This window comes from Anolis sagrei, chromosome 3, assembly GCF_037176765.1.
Source record: "Anolis sagrei isolate rAnoSag1 chromosome 3, rAnoSag1.mat, whole genome shotgun sequence".
In the NCBI taxonomy this organism is placed as follows: Eukaryota; Metazoa; Chordata; class Lepidosauria; order Squamata; family Dactyloidae; genus Anolis; species Anolis sagrei.
The window spans coordinates 31,415,647-31,431,568 of record NC_090023.1 but is presented as its reverse complement, the minus strand read 5'-3'; the positions used below and the strand labels follow the sequence as shown (position 1 = coordinate 31,431,568).

At 44.3% G+C, this 15,922-nt stretch overlaps 1 protein-coding gene across 1 annotated transcript in view; it reads left to right on the top strand.

The window, feature by feature from the left end:
* The first annotated feature begins 8,647 nt into the window (after positions 1-8,647).
* Positions 8,648-15,922, top strand: part of CDX2 (caudal type homeobox 2) — a 28,155-nt gene continuing 20,880 nt past the window's right edge. The window contains exon 1 of the mRNA XM_060767145.2: positions 8,648-9,164. Within this exon, the coding sequence (XP_060623128.2) occupies positions 8,648-9,164 (517 nt within the window). The remainder of the gene's footprint in view (positions 9,165-15,922) is intronic.

Here is a 15,922-nt window from a genome sequence, read left to right as displayed (position 1 = left end):
TGATTCCGGTAATGAAAGCCTTCGACAATACAGCATATAAATAATTTAAAACACAGATCAGCGCCCAAAAACCTATGGTGACAGCTGCCTAAAAACATGGCCCAACTGTAAACCAGACAAGGGAATGGGATAGTGCAAATTGTAGCTAAGGAACAAGAGCATGGGATGAAAATGCAGTGCTGTAAAATACAATGTATGAACTTTAAAACCAATAACACATTTGACACCAGACATACAAAATTAACAAGCGCAATGGGATCAATAAAATATGGTCATGGCCGTTGATCAAAGGTCCATACAATAACTATAGCCATCCTCCAGCCTCCCACAGTCACAGTGGAGTGTGAATTGCCTCGGTTTCTGGGAACCTTCCCGCAGGCAAAGCTGTCTTTCTGCCCTGGAAAGACTGGAGGCTGGGTTTTAAAAAAGGGAGAGCAAACCTTCCTTGGCCCACGTAGGCAGAGAAGCAAGAGGAAGGGCCTGTGAAGAGCTGGAGCAAAAGGGACCCAGAGGGAGAAAGTGCGGCATTGAGCAACAAACCTCGCTTTCCCAAGAATGATCTGCGCCCAGATTTCATCTGTCCTTGAAAGAGGTTGATCCACATTCATCTCTGGATCGCTTCCCGTGAAAGAAACGCTTTGGAGACTCCGGGTTTCTTTCTTCCAGAAGTATCCTCATAGAAACCAAGGGGATCTTTGTGTAGGCAGAAAGATAGGTGCGACCTTAGCATATACTGTGTTTTAAATCATCTACTCCTCTTATTTCAGTTGATAGAGCTTGACAAAAAGGTCAGGCGTTGGGCGGTTGGACATCCTGTTATTTTCACACACTGGTAAATGCCGCAATTAGTCATCCCTTGATGTATATCTGTAGGCATAACACTGGTACCTATGTGACTGAGACGTCCTGAGACCCAAATTAAACCGGATTGAAATGTAGACACTAGATAGGGATATTTCAAAGTGCACTTAAATAGTAAAGGCACTGACACATAGCCAGAGAAGTAGAGAGAACAAGATACGGTTCAAGGAAGAGTTGTGAGTAAGAGCAAAGACTCAAAAATACTTGGTGCAGATTGAAAACATCATTTTAACTCCTAGATGGCGTTGAAATGTTCATGACTGGGGATGCAAATTTAGGACGGCCATATTAATTTAATTTTACTTTTAATTTAATTTAATATATATATATTATTTTTTTCTTTCAAGTCAACCAAAAAGAGAGATATATGGCTGGGCTCTTGTTGACTAGGCTCGGTTAAAGCAGATGCAGGATGCGTCTACACCAGGTTATGGGCAAACTTGGTTCCTCCAGGTGTTTTGGACTCCAACTCCCACAATTTGGCTCGGTTAAAGCAGATGCAGGATGTGTCTACACCAGGTTATGGGCAAACTTGGTTCCTCCAGGTGTTTTGGACTCCAACTCCCACAATTTGGCTCGGTTAAAGCAGATGCAGGATGCGTCTACACCAGGTTATGGGCAAACTTGGTTCCTCCAGGTGTTTTGGACTCCAACTCCCACAATTTGGCTCGGTTAAAGCAGATGCAGGATGCGTCTACACCAGGTTATGGGCAAACTTGGTTCCTCCAGGTGTTTTGGACTCCAACTCCCACAATTTGGCTCGGTTAAAGCAGATGCAGGATGCGTCTACACCAGGTTATGGGCAAACTTGGTTCCTCCAGGTGTTTTGGACTCCAACTCCCACAATTCCGAACAACATCAGGTGCTTAAGGGGGGGAAAGGAAGGGGCCTAAGGATGTTCTGAATTGTGGGAGTTGGAGTCCAAACACCTGGAGAAACCAAGTTTGCCCAGACCTAATCTATGCTGTAAAATTAATAAAGTTTGACATCACTTTAAAATTGTACGCTTGTTATTGTTTGAAATCTCAGTTTACTTTTGCAGATTACTGCAAGCTGGCATCACTATTAGCCGATTGAATAAAATACATCTGTGGCTTCTTCTTCAACTTGGTGTGATTTATTCTGTCAGGGGTGCTTTGAATGCAACATTCCTGCTTCTTGGCAGGGGGTTGGACTGGATGGCCCATGAGGTCTCTTCCAACTCTATGATTCTATTATTTAGCTTCTTCCTTTGGCCAAGCTCTGCCCACACCAGCCTAGAAGCCTGGATCTCAGTATCCAAGAGCGGCCTGGATCTCACTATCCACAACTGCTCTAAATTGCTTTATTTCACTGCCTTGGCTTAATGCTAGGGGTCCTGGTCTTTGCACTTTGGTGAGGCACCAGCTCTCCTATTATTCCATAGCACTGAGCAATGGCACTTCAAGTGATGTCAATGCATCCTCAGACTGGAGTGTTTTAGCCCCCCCCCCCCCGAAAGGCTCACAAAAGCAGGTGCGTCTTTAACCTACTAAAACTGCCACAAGATGCAATAGTCTGAGCTTTTGTGTGTCAGTAGCGACTTGAGAAACTGCAAGTTGCTTCTGGTGTGAGAGAATTGGCAGTCTGTAAGGACGTTGCCCAGGACACACCCTGATGTTTTGATGTTTTACCATCCTCGGTTGTTGTGAGCTTTCCGGGGTGTATGACTATGTTCCAGAAGCATTCTCTCCTGATGTTTCACCTGCATCTATGGCAGGCATCCTCAGAAATTGTGCAGCCTGTTCGAAACTAGGAAAATGGAATTTTCCTAGTTTTCCTAGAATGGATGGGAGAAATAACTCTTGTCTGTTTGAGGTAGGTGTAAATGTTTTCTGCCATAGATGCAGGCGAAAGGTCAGGAGAGAATGCTTCTGGAACATGGCCATACAGCCCGGAATACAACCCAGTGATTCTGGCCATGAAAGCCTTGGATAATACATTTTTACCATCCTTGTGGGAGGCTTCTCTTATGTCCCAGAATGGGGAGCTGGAGCTGACAGAGGGAGCTCAACCCTCTCTTTCAACCGCTAACCTGTAGGTCACCAACACCAACACTCATAGGGCTCCTGGGCTTTGGACTAAAAGCAGTGAAGCTAGGGTTGAAATCCACACTCATCACACTAGAGAAAAAATCTACTTAATATCCGGTTTCTGACTCCTGCAGAATTCTGGGGTTTGCAGTTTAGTGAGGCTTAATATAGGCCAAACCCCATTGCTCCTCTTTCTTGGGCTCCTCCCTCACAAAAACACCTTTTCTATTCTTATTTTAACATTTTGTCTCGTGCGTTTGGCCTGCCCTTTTGAATGGTAAAAAGGCTGCTATGGAGTTTGTCGGAGTCTCCTTCTCTGGAGGTTTTGAAGCAGAGGTTTTGATGTCCTTGGATGCCCAGGGTTCTTGGATTGTGTCTTCCTGTATGGACTGGATGATCCTTGGAAGTCTCCTCCAACTCTGTGATTCCCTGAAGAGCATGGTAAGGTCGCTTTAGGGTCGCAGCAAGTTGGCAGACAGAAAGCAACAAGGAAAAATCGAGACGGTGACCCTAAGCGTTTCCTCGGTGCTGGGTTCGAGACAACCTCCTGCTGTCCCAGTCGAGGCCCCGAAAGAAGGAGGGGAGCGGGGTCCTTTGTAGCATCCGGGGAGAAGGAAGGGGGATTGCTCTCTGCGTTGGGTATGAAAGGGATGCAAACCTCCGCCGGCCTCTTCCCTTTGTCCTGGCTCAAGGTGAAAAGGTAAAGCATAAAAGGTGAAAAGGTAAAGCATAACAGTGGGTAGTGCCTCTGATCGGGGGATCTGGGGGTGTTTCGGGCGGCGTGTCGCCTCTTCAAAGGGGCAAGTTGTGTGTCTGTTCAGGGCAAAGACAAGAGGGGAGGAGAACAGGAGAGATTCTCATATCAAAGCCACATCTCCCTATCTGCTTTGCAGAGACACTGAGGTCTGGGTGAAAGAAAAAACTCTACAAACTCTTCTGGAAAGTTTGCTCATCGCGGTTTTAACTAGAATATGCATTATTTACGTATTAATACTCTGCTCTTCAGCCAGAAATGGTGCATCTGCATTGTCGAATTTATGCAGGTTGGAACCTCATGGCCCAATACTATGACATCATGGGAAATATAGTTTTAAGAGGTCTTTCACCTTATCCGCTAATGAATGTTAATGCCTCACCAAGATTACACATTCCATCAGTAGGGAGTCTGGTCAGTTCAAGTGGTGTGAAATTAGGTTGCTGTGAGTTTTCAAGGCTGCATGGCCATGTTCCAGAAGCATTCTCTCCTGACGTTTTGCCCACATCTATGGCAGGAATCCTCAGAGTTTGTGAGAACCGCACAACCTCTGAGGATGCCATGAAAAGTCAGGAGATAATGTTTCTGGAACATGGCCATAATAATAATAATAATAATAATAATAATAATAATACTTTATTTATATACTACTCTAACTCCCCTCGGGGGGGGGGGGGGACTCAGGGCAGTTTCCAAACAGCAACATCAAAACATACAAAGTCACAACATGAACAAAAAAAATAACAGTAACAGCAATATAAGCATGAAATTACCCAACAACACATAAATATTAAAAGGAAAAATCCTGCCTGCTCATTTGTTAGGGCATGAGAAAGGAATGGGTCAGAACAATTAAAAGGCTGGGTCAAGATTGATACAAATTGAAATAAGATGGGATGGCCATACAGCTCGGAAAACACACAACAACCCATCCCAGGATTATTTTGAAAAATGGAAATCTGTGAGGTCTGTAGGAAACTAAGCAAGTGAGGTTTATGTATCTGTAGAATAATATCCAGGGTGGGAGAAAGAAGTCTTGTTTGTTTGAGGCAGGTGTAAATGTGAAAGTGTGGAACAGGGGAATTCCTTGCAGAAAACAATCAGGGCCAGCTAACATCTCCCAACAAAAGATTCCCCCTCCAGGCAGGAAGCAACTAGGCTTTGAAGCTGCAAGGCTATTCGATGGATGGCGTGATTTTAATAGCGATTATAATAACTATATGTTTTAATGTGGATTTTAATTGTAATTTTTAAATTCTAACTTAAACGTATTTAATTGTCTGTTGTCTAAAGGCATCAAATAGTTGCCATATGTAAAGCGACCTTGAGTCCCCTTCAAGGGGATAGAGGAAGGCGGGATATAAATAGAGCAAATAAATAAATAAATATTCTTTTTTAAAAAAATTGTATTATTTTATCATAGTTCAATACATTTGTTATACATTGTTTACAGCAGATACATATTATTCAATGCAACCTATCATACTTTAATTTTCAGCATCTACTGTTATTTTTCTGCTTATACATATTATTTATCCCTCACCACTGTAATAAATAAATATTGAATGGGAATCAAGGTGATCAATTGCAGCATTCACACAATTTCAACAGAAAGGAAGAAACCATGAAAATGAACAAAATCTGGCTACCAGTATTTAAAAACTCTAAAATCATAACAGTAAATAAAGAGCAACACTCAAAAACAGGGGGATTCCAGACAAGAAACAATCAGGGCCAGGTAATCACCTCCCAACAAAAGATTCCCCCAGGCAGTAAGAAGCCAGACTTTGAAACTGCTAGGCCATTAAATGCTAATCAAGATGGCCAATAGAAACATTAACACCTCCCTCAAACAGGCAAGAGTACTGGACACTCCACAGATATATAAACCCCACTTGCCTAGTTTCCAACAGACCTCACAACCTCTGAGGATGCCTGCCACAAATGTGGGCGAAACATCAGGAGGGAATGCTTCTGGAACATGGCCATACAGCCTGGAAAACTCACAGTAACCCGGTGATTCCGGCCATGAATGCCTTCGACAACACGGTGTGAAATTACATTAATTCCAGAGTGTAGATGCATCCAAAGGCTCTCCCAGCAGTTTACAGATTGTTCTCTCTCTCTCTTGAATATACTTTGATCCCTCGGTTGGATAAAGGGCGAAGGCTTCCTCGCCACGCGCCCCAACCCTAAAGAAATTAAGATAATCCTTTGACGTTCCCAATTCACTTTTTTTGGAGTTGGGGAGAGTGTCAGGGGTGGTTTGTTGCGACTTGTTTCCTCCTTATCCTGGATTAGCCTGGCAATTGGTCAATAATGAGTAAAGTGATTTAAAAGAAAGGCGAATCTTCCTTCCTTCCTTTCTTTCTCTCTCTCTCTCTCTCTCTCTCTATTTATCTTTCCGACCCTGCGAAGAGGAGACTCTGGCCTCCTGGTAAAGCCAAACCACCGACTGGAACATTTTAACAGGATTTTAGTCAACAGATTAGGCCGAAAACATGTCTTAACTTTGGTTGGGAGATACCTGGGGGATTTGGACAAGCAGATACAGATAGGCCTTGGAAGGCCTTGTGGGGCCTTAGCTTTGTCAACTTCTGGGTCCTTAAAAAAAAGAAGGGGCGGGAGGGGTTTGACAGATCAAATCTCAAATCAAATCTTTGTTTACTGTCAGCAACCAGTATAGAATCCTTCCTTACAATCATCCATCCGCATCTGTGCAGTGTTTACATTAGGTTAGGATATAAATTACAATTCGAAAGCTGACATACGCACAATATAATCCCATCTATACTCTACACACACACATCTAATATAATCTCGTCTATACTCTACATCAGGCATGGGCAAACTTCGGCCCTTCGGCTGTTTTGGACTTCAACTCCCATAATTCCTAATAGTTCAAGTCCAAAACACCCGGAGGGCTGAAGTTTTCCCATGCTTGCTCTACACACACTTCTACTACAACGTGTGGTCAAAATTTTATTTATTTATGTATTTACTTCATTTCTACCCTGCCTTTCTGGACCTGCAGGAGACACAAGGCAGTTTGCAAATAGGCAAACATTTAATGCCGCACAGATAAATAATAAAACACATATCAACAAAATATAAGACAATCTAAACGTATAAGCAACTAGAATACATATCAATCAAACAGATTAAAAACCATATCCATATCAAAGGCTTTCATGACCGGAATCACTGGGTTGCTGTGAGTTTTCCGGGCTGTGGGGCCATGTTCCAGAAGCATTCTCTCCTGACTTTTCACCCACATCTATGGCAGGCATCCTCAGAGTGTGAGGGCTCTGTCCAGATATACAACATATTTTATCTTATTATATATATATATATATATATATATATATATATGGAATCAGCTAGGCTTTGAAGCTGCAAGGCCATTCAATGATAATCAAGGTGGTCAATTGCAACATTCACCCTTGCCTCAAGCAGACAATAGTTCTTTCTCCTACCCTGAACATTATTCCATAGATATAGAAACCCCACTTGTCTAGACTTCACAACCTCTGAGGATGCCTGCCATAGATGTGGGTGAACCTTCAGGAGAGAATGCTTCTGGAACATGGCCATACAGCCCGGGAAACTCACAGCAACCCAAAATAAAATCAGTTTATCATACAAAGTTTTTGCTAGAGACCTAGAATTTAGCTGCAAGTCTTGGCCAAGGAGACACTATAGCGAAAACCTGGGTTTGTTGCAATGCAGTAAATGACTAGAAATGTTTGTCATATAGAAATTGTGAACAGATGCTTTCCTTTTCATTTGGGAGTTTTTAAAATGTAATTCTTTATTTAATTTTAATGTTTAATAATTGAAAACAGTCAGGCCACTTCTACACTGAAATATAATCCAGTTTCTGAGTATCTGCTTTGAACTGGATTATATGGATTAATCTCATATATACACTACATTCATAGGCTCTTTTTACCAAGCCAGATTGTCCTCTTTCTCTCTGGACATGTTTCCTTCTCCCTCTCCTCCCTTGATCCCCTCCTTTCTGGCTTGCTTTCTCTGGAGAGCTTCCTCCTCCTCCTCTTCTTCTTCTTCTTCTGCTTCTTCAGTTTCTTCCTCCTCCTCTTATTCTTCTTCTTCTTCTTTCTCTTCCTCTTCTTCTTCTTCTTCAGTTTCTTCCTCCTCCTCTTCCTCTTCTTCTTCCTCCTCTTCTTCTACTTCCTCCTCTTCCTCTTCTTCCTCCTCCTCTTCCTCTATCTCCTACTACTCGTCATCTTCCCCTCCTCTTCTTCAGTTTCTTCCTCCTCTTCTTCAGTTTCTTCCTCCTCTCCCTATTCCTCTTCCTCCTCTTCTCCTCCTCCTCCTCTTCCTCTTCCTAGTTTTCTTCCCCCTCTTCCTTCCTTCCTTCCTCCTCCCCCTCCTCTTCCTCCTCGTCTTCCTCCTCCTTTCTCCCCCTCCTCCTTCTTCCCCCACTCGTTTGAACCTGCACTCGGGGGTGAAAGTGCGCCTGCTCAAAGGGGAAAAGTAGCCACTCCACTTTCCCGGCGGTGGGGAATCAGGAAGCCCGTCCCTAGCCCTCCTCCCTCCCTCCCACCCGTGGCCAAGGCGAACCCTCCTCAAGAGCAGGGTCGGAACAGCTGGGTTGTCCCTCCCTCCGTTCCTCCCACCTTCTCTTTCCCTGTATCTCTTCTTCCCTCCCCTCTTTCTCTTCTCCCTCCCCCTCCCCTTCCCTCCTCCCTCCAGGCCACCTGCCTTCCTCCGAGGCTCGGCCGCCCATTCCTTCAGCGCTCAATCTGCGGCCGGTCCTGCTCCTTGCACCCTCCGATGGAGCCGGCTCCTTGAGGAAGGGAAGGAGGAGGGAGAAGAGGAGGAGGAGGAGGGAGCCCTGCGAGAGACCCCCTTTTGGAGAGACCCCCCCCCCACCTGGGCCCCTCCCTCCCTCCCCGGCCCCTTGTGGCCGCAGCATGCGGAGGCGCCCCCGGTCCTCCTTCTCCCCCCTCCCGCCATGTACGTGAGCTACCTGCTGGACAAAGAGGGGCCCGCCATGTACCCGCCGGGCTCCTCGGTGCGCCACGCCGCGGGGCTCAACTTGGCCGCGCAGAACTTCGTCCCGGGACCCCCTTACGCGGACTACGGCGCCTACCATGTGGGCCCCGCCGCCGCCGCCATGGGGCTGGACAACGCGGGGCAGGCGGCCTCCTCGCCCGGCTCGCCTTGGCCCTCGCCTCCGCCGGGCGCCTACGACTGGAACGGCTACGGGCACGGGCAAGCCGCCGGCTTGGCTTACAACCCCGTCACGGGAGACTACCACCCGCACCCGACGCACCCGCCGCCGCCGGGAGGGCCCTCTTGCGGGGGCCTGGCCCCCTCTTCCGCGGGGCTGCTCCACTCCCTCAACGCGGCGCCCCTCCAGCCCACGCCCGAGCAGCTCTCTCCGGGAGGAGGACTGGGAGGAGGAGGAGGAGGAGGGCAACGGAGGAGCCTGTGTGAATGGATGAGGAAGCCCACGTCGGGGGGACCCGGTAAGGAGACAGGGAGGGAGCGAAGGGGCACAAAGAAGGGGTGCATCTATAGCAGGCATGGGCCAACTTGGGCCCTCCAGGTGTTTTGGACTCCAACTCCCCTCAGCTTAAGCGGCAGAGGGGGGAAAGGAAAGGGCCTGGGGCTGTTAGGAATGGGGAGAGTTGGAGTCCAAAACACCCGGAGGGCCCAAAGTTGGCCCATGCCTGGGCTAGAGGCTAGAATTGGCCTTGTTGTCGTTGGGGTGTCAGGCCAAATGTTTCAGAATAGTTGAAGAAGAAGCCACCGAGGTATTTTATTCAATCAGCTGAAAGTGATGCATTGAGTTTACAGTGTAGACCAGGCAGGCCCCTAGCCAGGATTTTGATTGGGGGTGGGGGGGCTGAATTTGGTTGGGGGGGGCGAGTCAGTGAAAGAGGGTCTACCCTAACAAACCTTTTGTATCGTTACCCCAATACCCCCATGCATATGGGATATATTGAGCATGGTGATCAGATCATGATATGAATAAACATAACAGTTTAAATAATGTACCAGTAAGGCCTTCTCGCGGACCACCACCCCCACTACATGCCTGAGACCAGGTATGGGCAAACTTGGTTCCCCCAAATACTTTAGACTCCAACTCCCATAATTCCTAACAGTCTCAGGTCCCTCCCTTTAGCAGCTGAGGAGGAAAGGGGAAGGGCCTGAGGCTGTTAGGAATGGTGAACCTTGGAGTCCAAAATACCTGGAGGGCTCAAGTTGGCCCATGCCTGGGCTAGAGGCTAGAATTGGCCTTGTTGTCCATGGGGTGTCAGGCCAAATGTTCCAGAATAGTTGAAGAAGAAGCCTCCGAGGTATTTTATTCAATCAGCTGAAAGTGATGCCAGCTTGCGGTAATCCGCAAAAGTAAGCCAAGATATCAAACAATAGCAAGCATGCAATTTTGAAGTGATGTCAAACTGCATTAATTTTACAATGTAGACCAGGTATGGGCCAACTTGGTCCCTCCAAGTGTTTTGGACTCCAACTCGCACCATTCCTAACAGCCTCAGACCCCTCCCTTAAGCGGCTGAGGGGGGGGGGGGAGGAAAGGGCCCGAGGCTATTAGGAATGGTGCGAGTTGGAGTCCAAAACACTTGGAGGAACCAAGCTGGCCCATGCCTGGGCTAGAGGCTACAATGTTGTCTTTGGGATGTCAGGCCAAAACGTCTATGTAAAGGCAGGTTTTGAAAAAAGAGAGTTCTTAAGACTAACCCAGAGAGGTACTGTTTGGTGATGCAAACTGTCTTGTAGTGTTTCAAGGCATTATAACTGTTTGGCTGTAGCCCCCAGTGATGCAATGGGTCAAATCCTTGTGCCGGAAGGACTGGTTGACCCATTGGTTGGCGGGAGTAGGTGAGCTCCCTGTTTGTCGAGCTCTACCTTCCCATGCGGGGATATGAGAGAAACCTCCCACAGGATGGTAAAATTGTCCGGGGACGTCTCCTCGGGATCGTCCTTGCAGACGGCCAATTCACTCACACCAGAAGCGACTTGCAGTTTCTTAGCTTCTGACACACACAAAAACCTGTTTGGCTGTTTAATTGTGTTTTAGTATTTAAGGGTTTTAAACTGCGCTCTTGTTTCATGTTGTGCCTCAGGGCCCTTTCCCACAGCCCTATATCCCAGAATATCCATTCAGAACATTCCACATTATCTGAATGTGGACTCAGATAATCCAGTTCAAAGCAGATATTGTGGGATTTTCTGCCTGGATGTTCTGGGATATAGCGCTGTGTGGAAGGGTTATACAGTATGAGTCCGCACTGCCACATAATCTAGGATAAACAGAAAACCTGGGATCAGATCCTAGGATATAAGGCCTGCCTGGAAGGGCCCGCATATATGGTTACAATAGGGCCCTTTCACACAGCTAAATAAAATCCCACATTATCTGCTTTGAACTGGGATATATGGCAGTGTGGACTCAGGGCCCTTCCACACAGTTATATAACCCAGAATATCAAGGCAGAATATCTCACAATATCTGCTTTGAACTGGGTTATCTGAGTCCACACTGCCATATATTCCAGTTCAAAGCAGATAATGTGAGATTTTATTCAGCTGTGTGGAAAGGCCCTAAAATAACTCAGTTCAAAGCAGATATTGTGGGATTTTCTGCCTTGATATTCTGAGTTACAGGGCTGTGTGGAAGGGCCCTCCGTTTAGAGCAGAAAACCTGGGATTAGATCCCAGGCCTGCGTGGAAGGGTCATGAGAAACTAACAAAGCAGGCGACAATGACAAACTGCCCGAAGAGAGTCAACACTCCCCTCTGTCCATTTTGGTATAGATCCTGGCATAAGGCTGCAAAGACAAAGCAGTTCAGGGCCCATCCACACAGCTCTATATCCCAGAATATCAAGGCAGGAAATCCCATAATATCTGCTTTGAACTGGGTTATCTGAGTCCACACTATCATGTATTCCAGTTCAAAGCACGGGTTAAACCGCTGAGCTGCTGAACTAGCTGAACTAAAGATTGGAGGTTCAAATCCGGGAGTGGGGTGAGCTCCCGCTGTTAGCCCCAGCTTCTGCCAACCTATCATCTGTTCGAAAAGGTACCTCTTCTGCTGGCCACATGATTTAGGAGGTATCTATGGACAACTCGGCTGGCGGCTCTTCAGCTTAGAAATGGAGATTAGACTTAATGTCGGGGAAAACCTTTACTTGTTATATCATGTCTCTCTCCCAACTCTCCCAAGGCGAGAGTTCCAAGTTTAGATAGGAATAAAAGTGAAAGCAAAATACACTGGGTCACACTGAATAAATAACCACATTTAATACGTTAATTAAAACATAATCATGACGAACATAGTCCATTTTGAACTGTGGATTTTGCAGGGACATTTGTTGGTTTACATTCTTTGGATGGGTTTTAGTTTTAGTTCTCTATTTTTAATATACTATTTTAGTAGTCACGAGCTTTATATGTGTGCGCGTGTGTGTATTTTAATTATGTTGCACTCTGACCCCTGCCTTGAGGAGAAGCGTGTAACCAATAAATTTATGTTGTTGTTGTTTGAAACACAACAAGATGAGTCCACAGCAGACACTCTGCTGGCTGTTGAATTGGATCACACGTCCGACACTTCCCAGGTGTCTAGGACTGTGTGATGTATCTTCGAATGATGCGTGCAGATCCCAATAAGGTGGCATTTTGCAGTTGGCAGATGGTAATTTTGTCAGCGCCCGATTGTGTTTAAGTGCAGGCCAAGGTCTTTAGGCACTGCACCCAGTGTGCCGATCACCACTGGGACCACCTTGACTGGCTTGTGCCAGAGTTTTTGCAGTTCGATCTTTAATTCGTGTCAACTTTTCCAGTTGTTTCTCTTCAGTCCTACTGTCACCTGGGATTACAATTATTATTATTATTATTATTATTATTATTATTATTATTATTTTACTGACACAAAACACAGTATGTCATAGTAAATTAGATCTATATGCTGGATTTCATATCACAAAATCACAAGTCGAACACTTCCCAAGCGTCTAGGACTGTGTGATATATTATTATTATGTGATATTATTATGTGATTATTATTGTTAGATACATATCAAGATTAATACACAGCAAGCAAGATCATTATGCTGGTTTTTGTATTTTCCAAGTGTTATTGTTGTTATTGTTATTGTTATTGTTATTATTATTATTATTATTAGAACTCCTCTGAGAAGTCCTTTCGGCACAAAAAAGTGAAGCACAAAAATGCATTTCCTCTGGCGCTCTTTGCCTGTTAGCTAAAGTAAACCCATCTCATCCATTCTTGGAAGGCTGAGTCAACTCATAGCAGGCATTTAGGGGGGGGGGAGCTTTGGGGGCTTCACCCCCCCCCCCCGAAATTCTCATTGTGGTCTGCGAAAAGGCCTTACTGGTGCATTATTTAAACTGTTATGCTTATTCATATCATGATCTGATCACCATGCTCAATATATCTCATATGCATAGGGGTATTGGGGTAACGATACAAAAGGTTTGCTAGGGTAGACCCTCTTTCACTCAGACTCAGCCCCCCCCCCCAAAAAAAATCAAACTCAGCTCCCCCCACCCCATTCAAAATCCTGGCTACAGGCCTGACTCATAGTAAACCCAATTGAGCCAATAGGCTACTTTGGTCAGGGCTACCAATGAGATTTTGGCTTAGGGGTCCCTGGGGTGCATCTACACTGTGGAATTAATGCAGTTCGACCCCACTTAAACCGCCAGGGCTCAATGCTAAGGAATCCTGTGAATTGCAGTTTGGTGAGGCATCAGTAGTAATTGGCAGAGAAGGAAAAAGACCTTGTGAAACGATTCCACAGCGTTGTGGAACTCCAAGTTTGCAGAAATCATGTGCGGGAATAGGCCTGTCGTTCTACTTCCTGTTGGGTTTTTACATATGTCCATTCGGACTTGAAACCATTTCCGAAAAAGGGGAAAGTTGCGAAGTCTGTCGCAACGAGAACACCCAGAAATCCCATCAAGACGTAATAATAAATGTCTCTTTCTCTCTCTTCAAAGTGCCACCGGGTTCTATGCTAAATCTCAACCGAGACAGGCAGATTTATCTCCCAGCCAGCTAAACTGAAGCATGGGGGCTATAAAACTGCCATTCTAAACCCACTCAACACATTTCCTAGGAAATCACTGCTTTCAAACCTTCGGAAGTCAGCAATATCTGGCTGGGTTTGAGCTTTGTGAGCAGCGGGGAATATCCTTCCCTCTTTCTCTCTCCTCGAATTTGGCAAATGCGTGTTAACCCCCCCTTCCCCCCCCCCCCCCCCACCTTTATTGGGGATGCTAACCTTACTACTCCATTAGCATTTGTGTGACTTTTCCTCCCTTTCAATGTAAGGAGTTTCCCTATCAATGCAAGGTTGTAATGTTTACAACTCGGTTTGGTAGGCCTTTCAGGAGATAGGTGTGGGCTCTTAGAAGGGATGGGGCGCCCTTCACTTCTCAAAGCATGGAGACAAGTTCTCTACAGAGAGGGATATTTTCCCCTTAGAAAGGATAACAGAAAATGTGTTACAGATGCGAAGCAGAATAGAGGATAGGCCTATAAATGAAGTATTATTATTATTATTATTATTATTATTATTATTATTATAGAGATGTATATGCCAATATGGAGAGAGATACAGAGAGAGATCCATATATGTGTGTGTCTGGTATATACCCAGATCCATCTTTGTCTTCCTTCAGATCAGTAACATATTTTCTACTTTTTCAGCGTGTGTATATATGTATAATATATATGTATATATGTATATGTGTATATTGTTACGTTATATTATTTATTACAGAGATGTGTATGCCAATATGGAGAGAGAGAGAGAGAGAGAGAGAGAGAAAAGAGGGATCCATATATGTGTGTGCGTGTGTGTGGTATATATATATATATATACCCAGATCCATCTTTGTCTTCCTTCAGATCTGTAACATATTTTCTACTTTTTCAGTGTGTGTATATATGTATAACACGGGTGTATGTGTGTGTGTGTGTGTGTATATGTGTGTGTATGATTTATATTATTACCATTATAATATTATTTATTATAGAGATGTATATGCCAATATGTAGAGAGAGAGATCCCTATGTGTGTCTCTCTATAAATGCATACACACACACACATATATCTTCACATGCATGTTGTCTTCCTTCAGATCGGTAACCTATTTTCTACTTTTTTCAGTATGTGTAAGTATGTATGTGTGTGTGCACGCATAAATGTATAATATATGTGTGTGTGTGTAATATATTATATTTGTTGTTGTTGTTGTTATTATTATTATAGAGATGTATATGCCACTATGGAGAAAAAGATCCATATGTGTGTATGTGTGTATATACCCACATCCACCTTTGTCTTCCTTCAGATCTGCAACATATTTTGTACTTTTTTCAGTATGTGTATGTATGTATATGTGTGTATGTATAATATATGTGTATATGTGAGTATATGTGTACTATTACTATAATATTATTATATTATATTATTGTTTATTGTAGAGATGTATATGCCAATATATAGAGAGATCCATATGTCTGTGTGTGTATGTGTGTGTGTATGTATATGTATATATAGTATATACCCACATCCATCTTTGTCTTCCTTCTGATCTGTAACCTATTTTGTACTTTTTTCAGTCTGTGTATGTATGTATATGTGTGTGTATGTAAAATATATGTTTATATGTGAACTATTATTATACTATTATATTATTTTTATTATAGCGATTATATGCCAATATAGAGAGAGATCCATATGTGTGTGTGTGTATATAGTGTATATAGTATATATCCACATCCATCTTTGTCTTCCTTCTGATTTGTAATCTATTTTCTACTTTTTAAATTATGTGTATGTATGGATAATATATACACCCATATACACATAATATATGTGTATATGGGTGTATATAGGTGTATGTGTATACACACACACACACACACTATAAAGGATTTTAAAGAAATATATATTCACACAAACAGATCTGGCTCCCAGATACCCTGCCATATAATGCAGTTTCATAGCCTGACAGTTGTTCAGTGGTAGTGCAGATGAGAGGCCTCTGCCTTGAGGAGAAAAGGAAGTCTTGAACAAGACCAGAGAATCTCTACACGGTAGAAATAATGCAGTTTGACACCACTTGCACTACCATGGCTCAGAGGAGTTGATTCCCCAAATCCCAGGATACCCTTGCACTGAGCTATGGAGGATAAAGTGGTGCCAAAATGCTTTATTTCTACG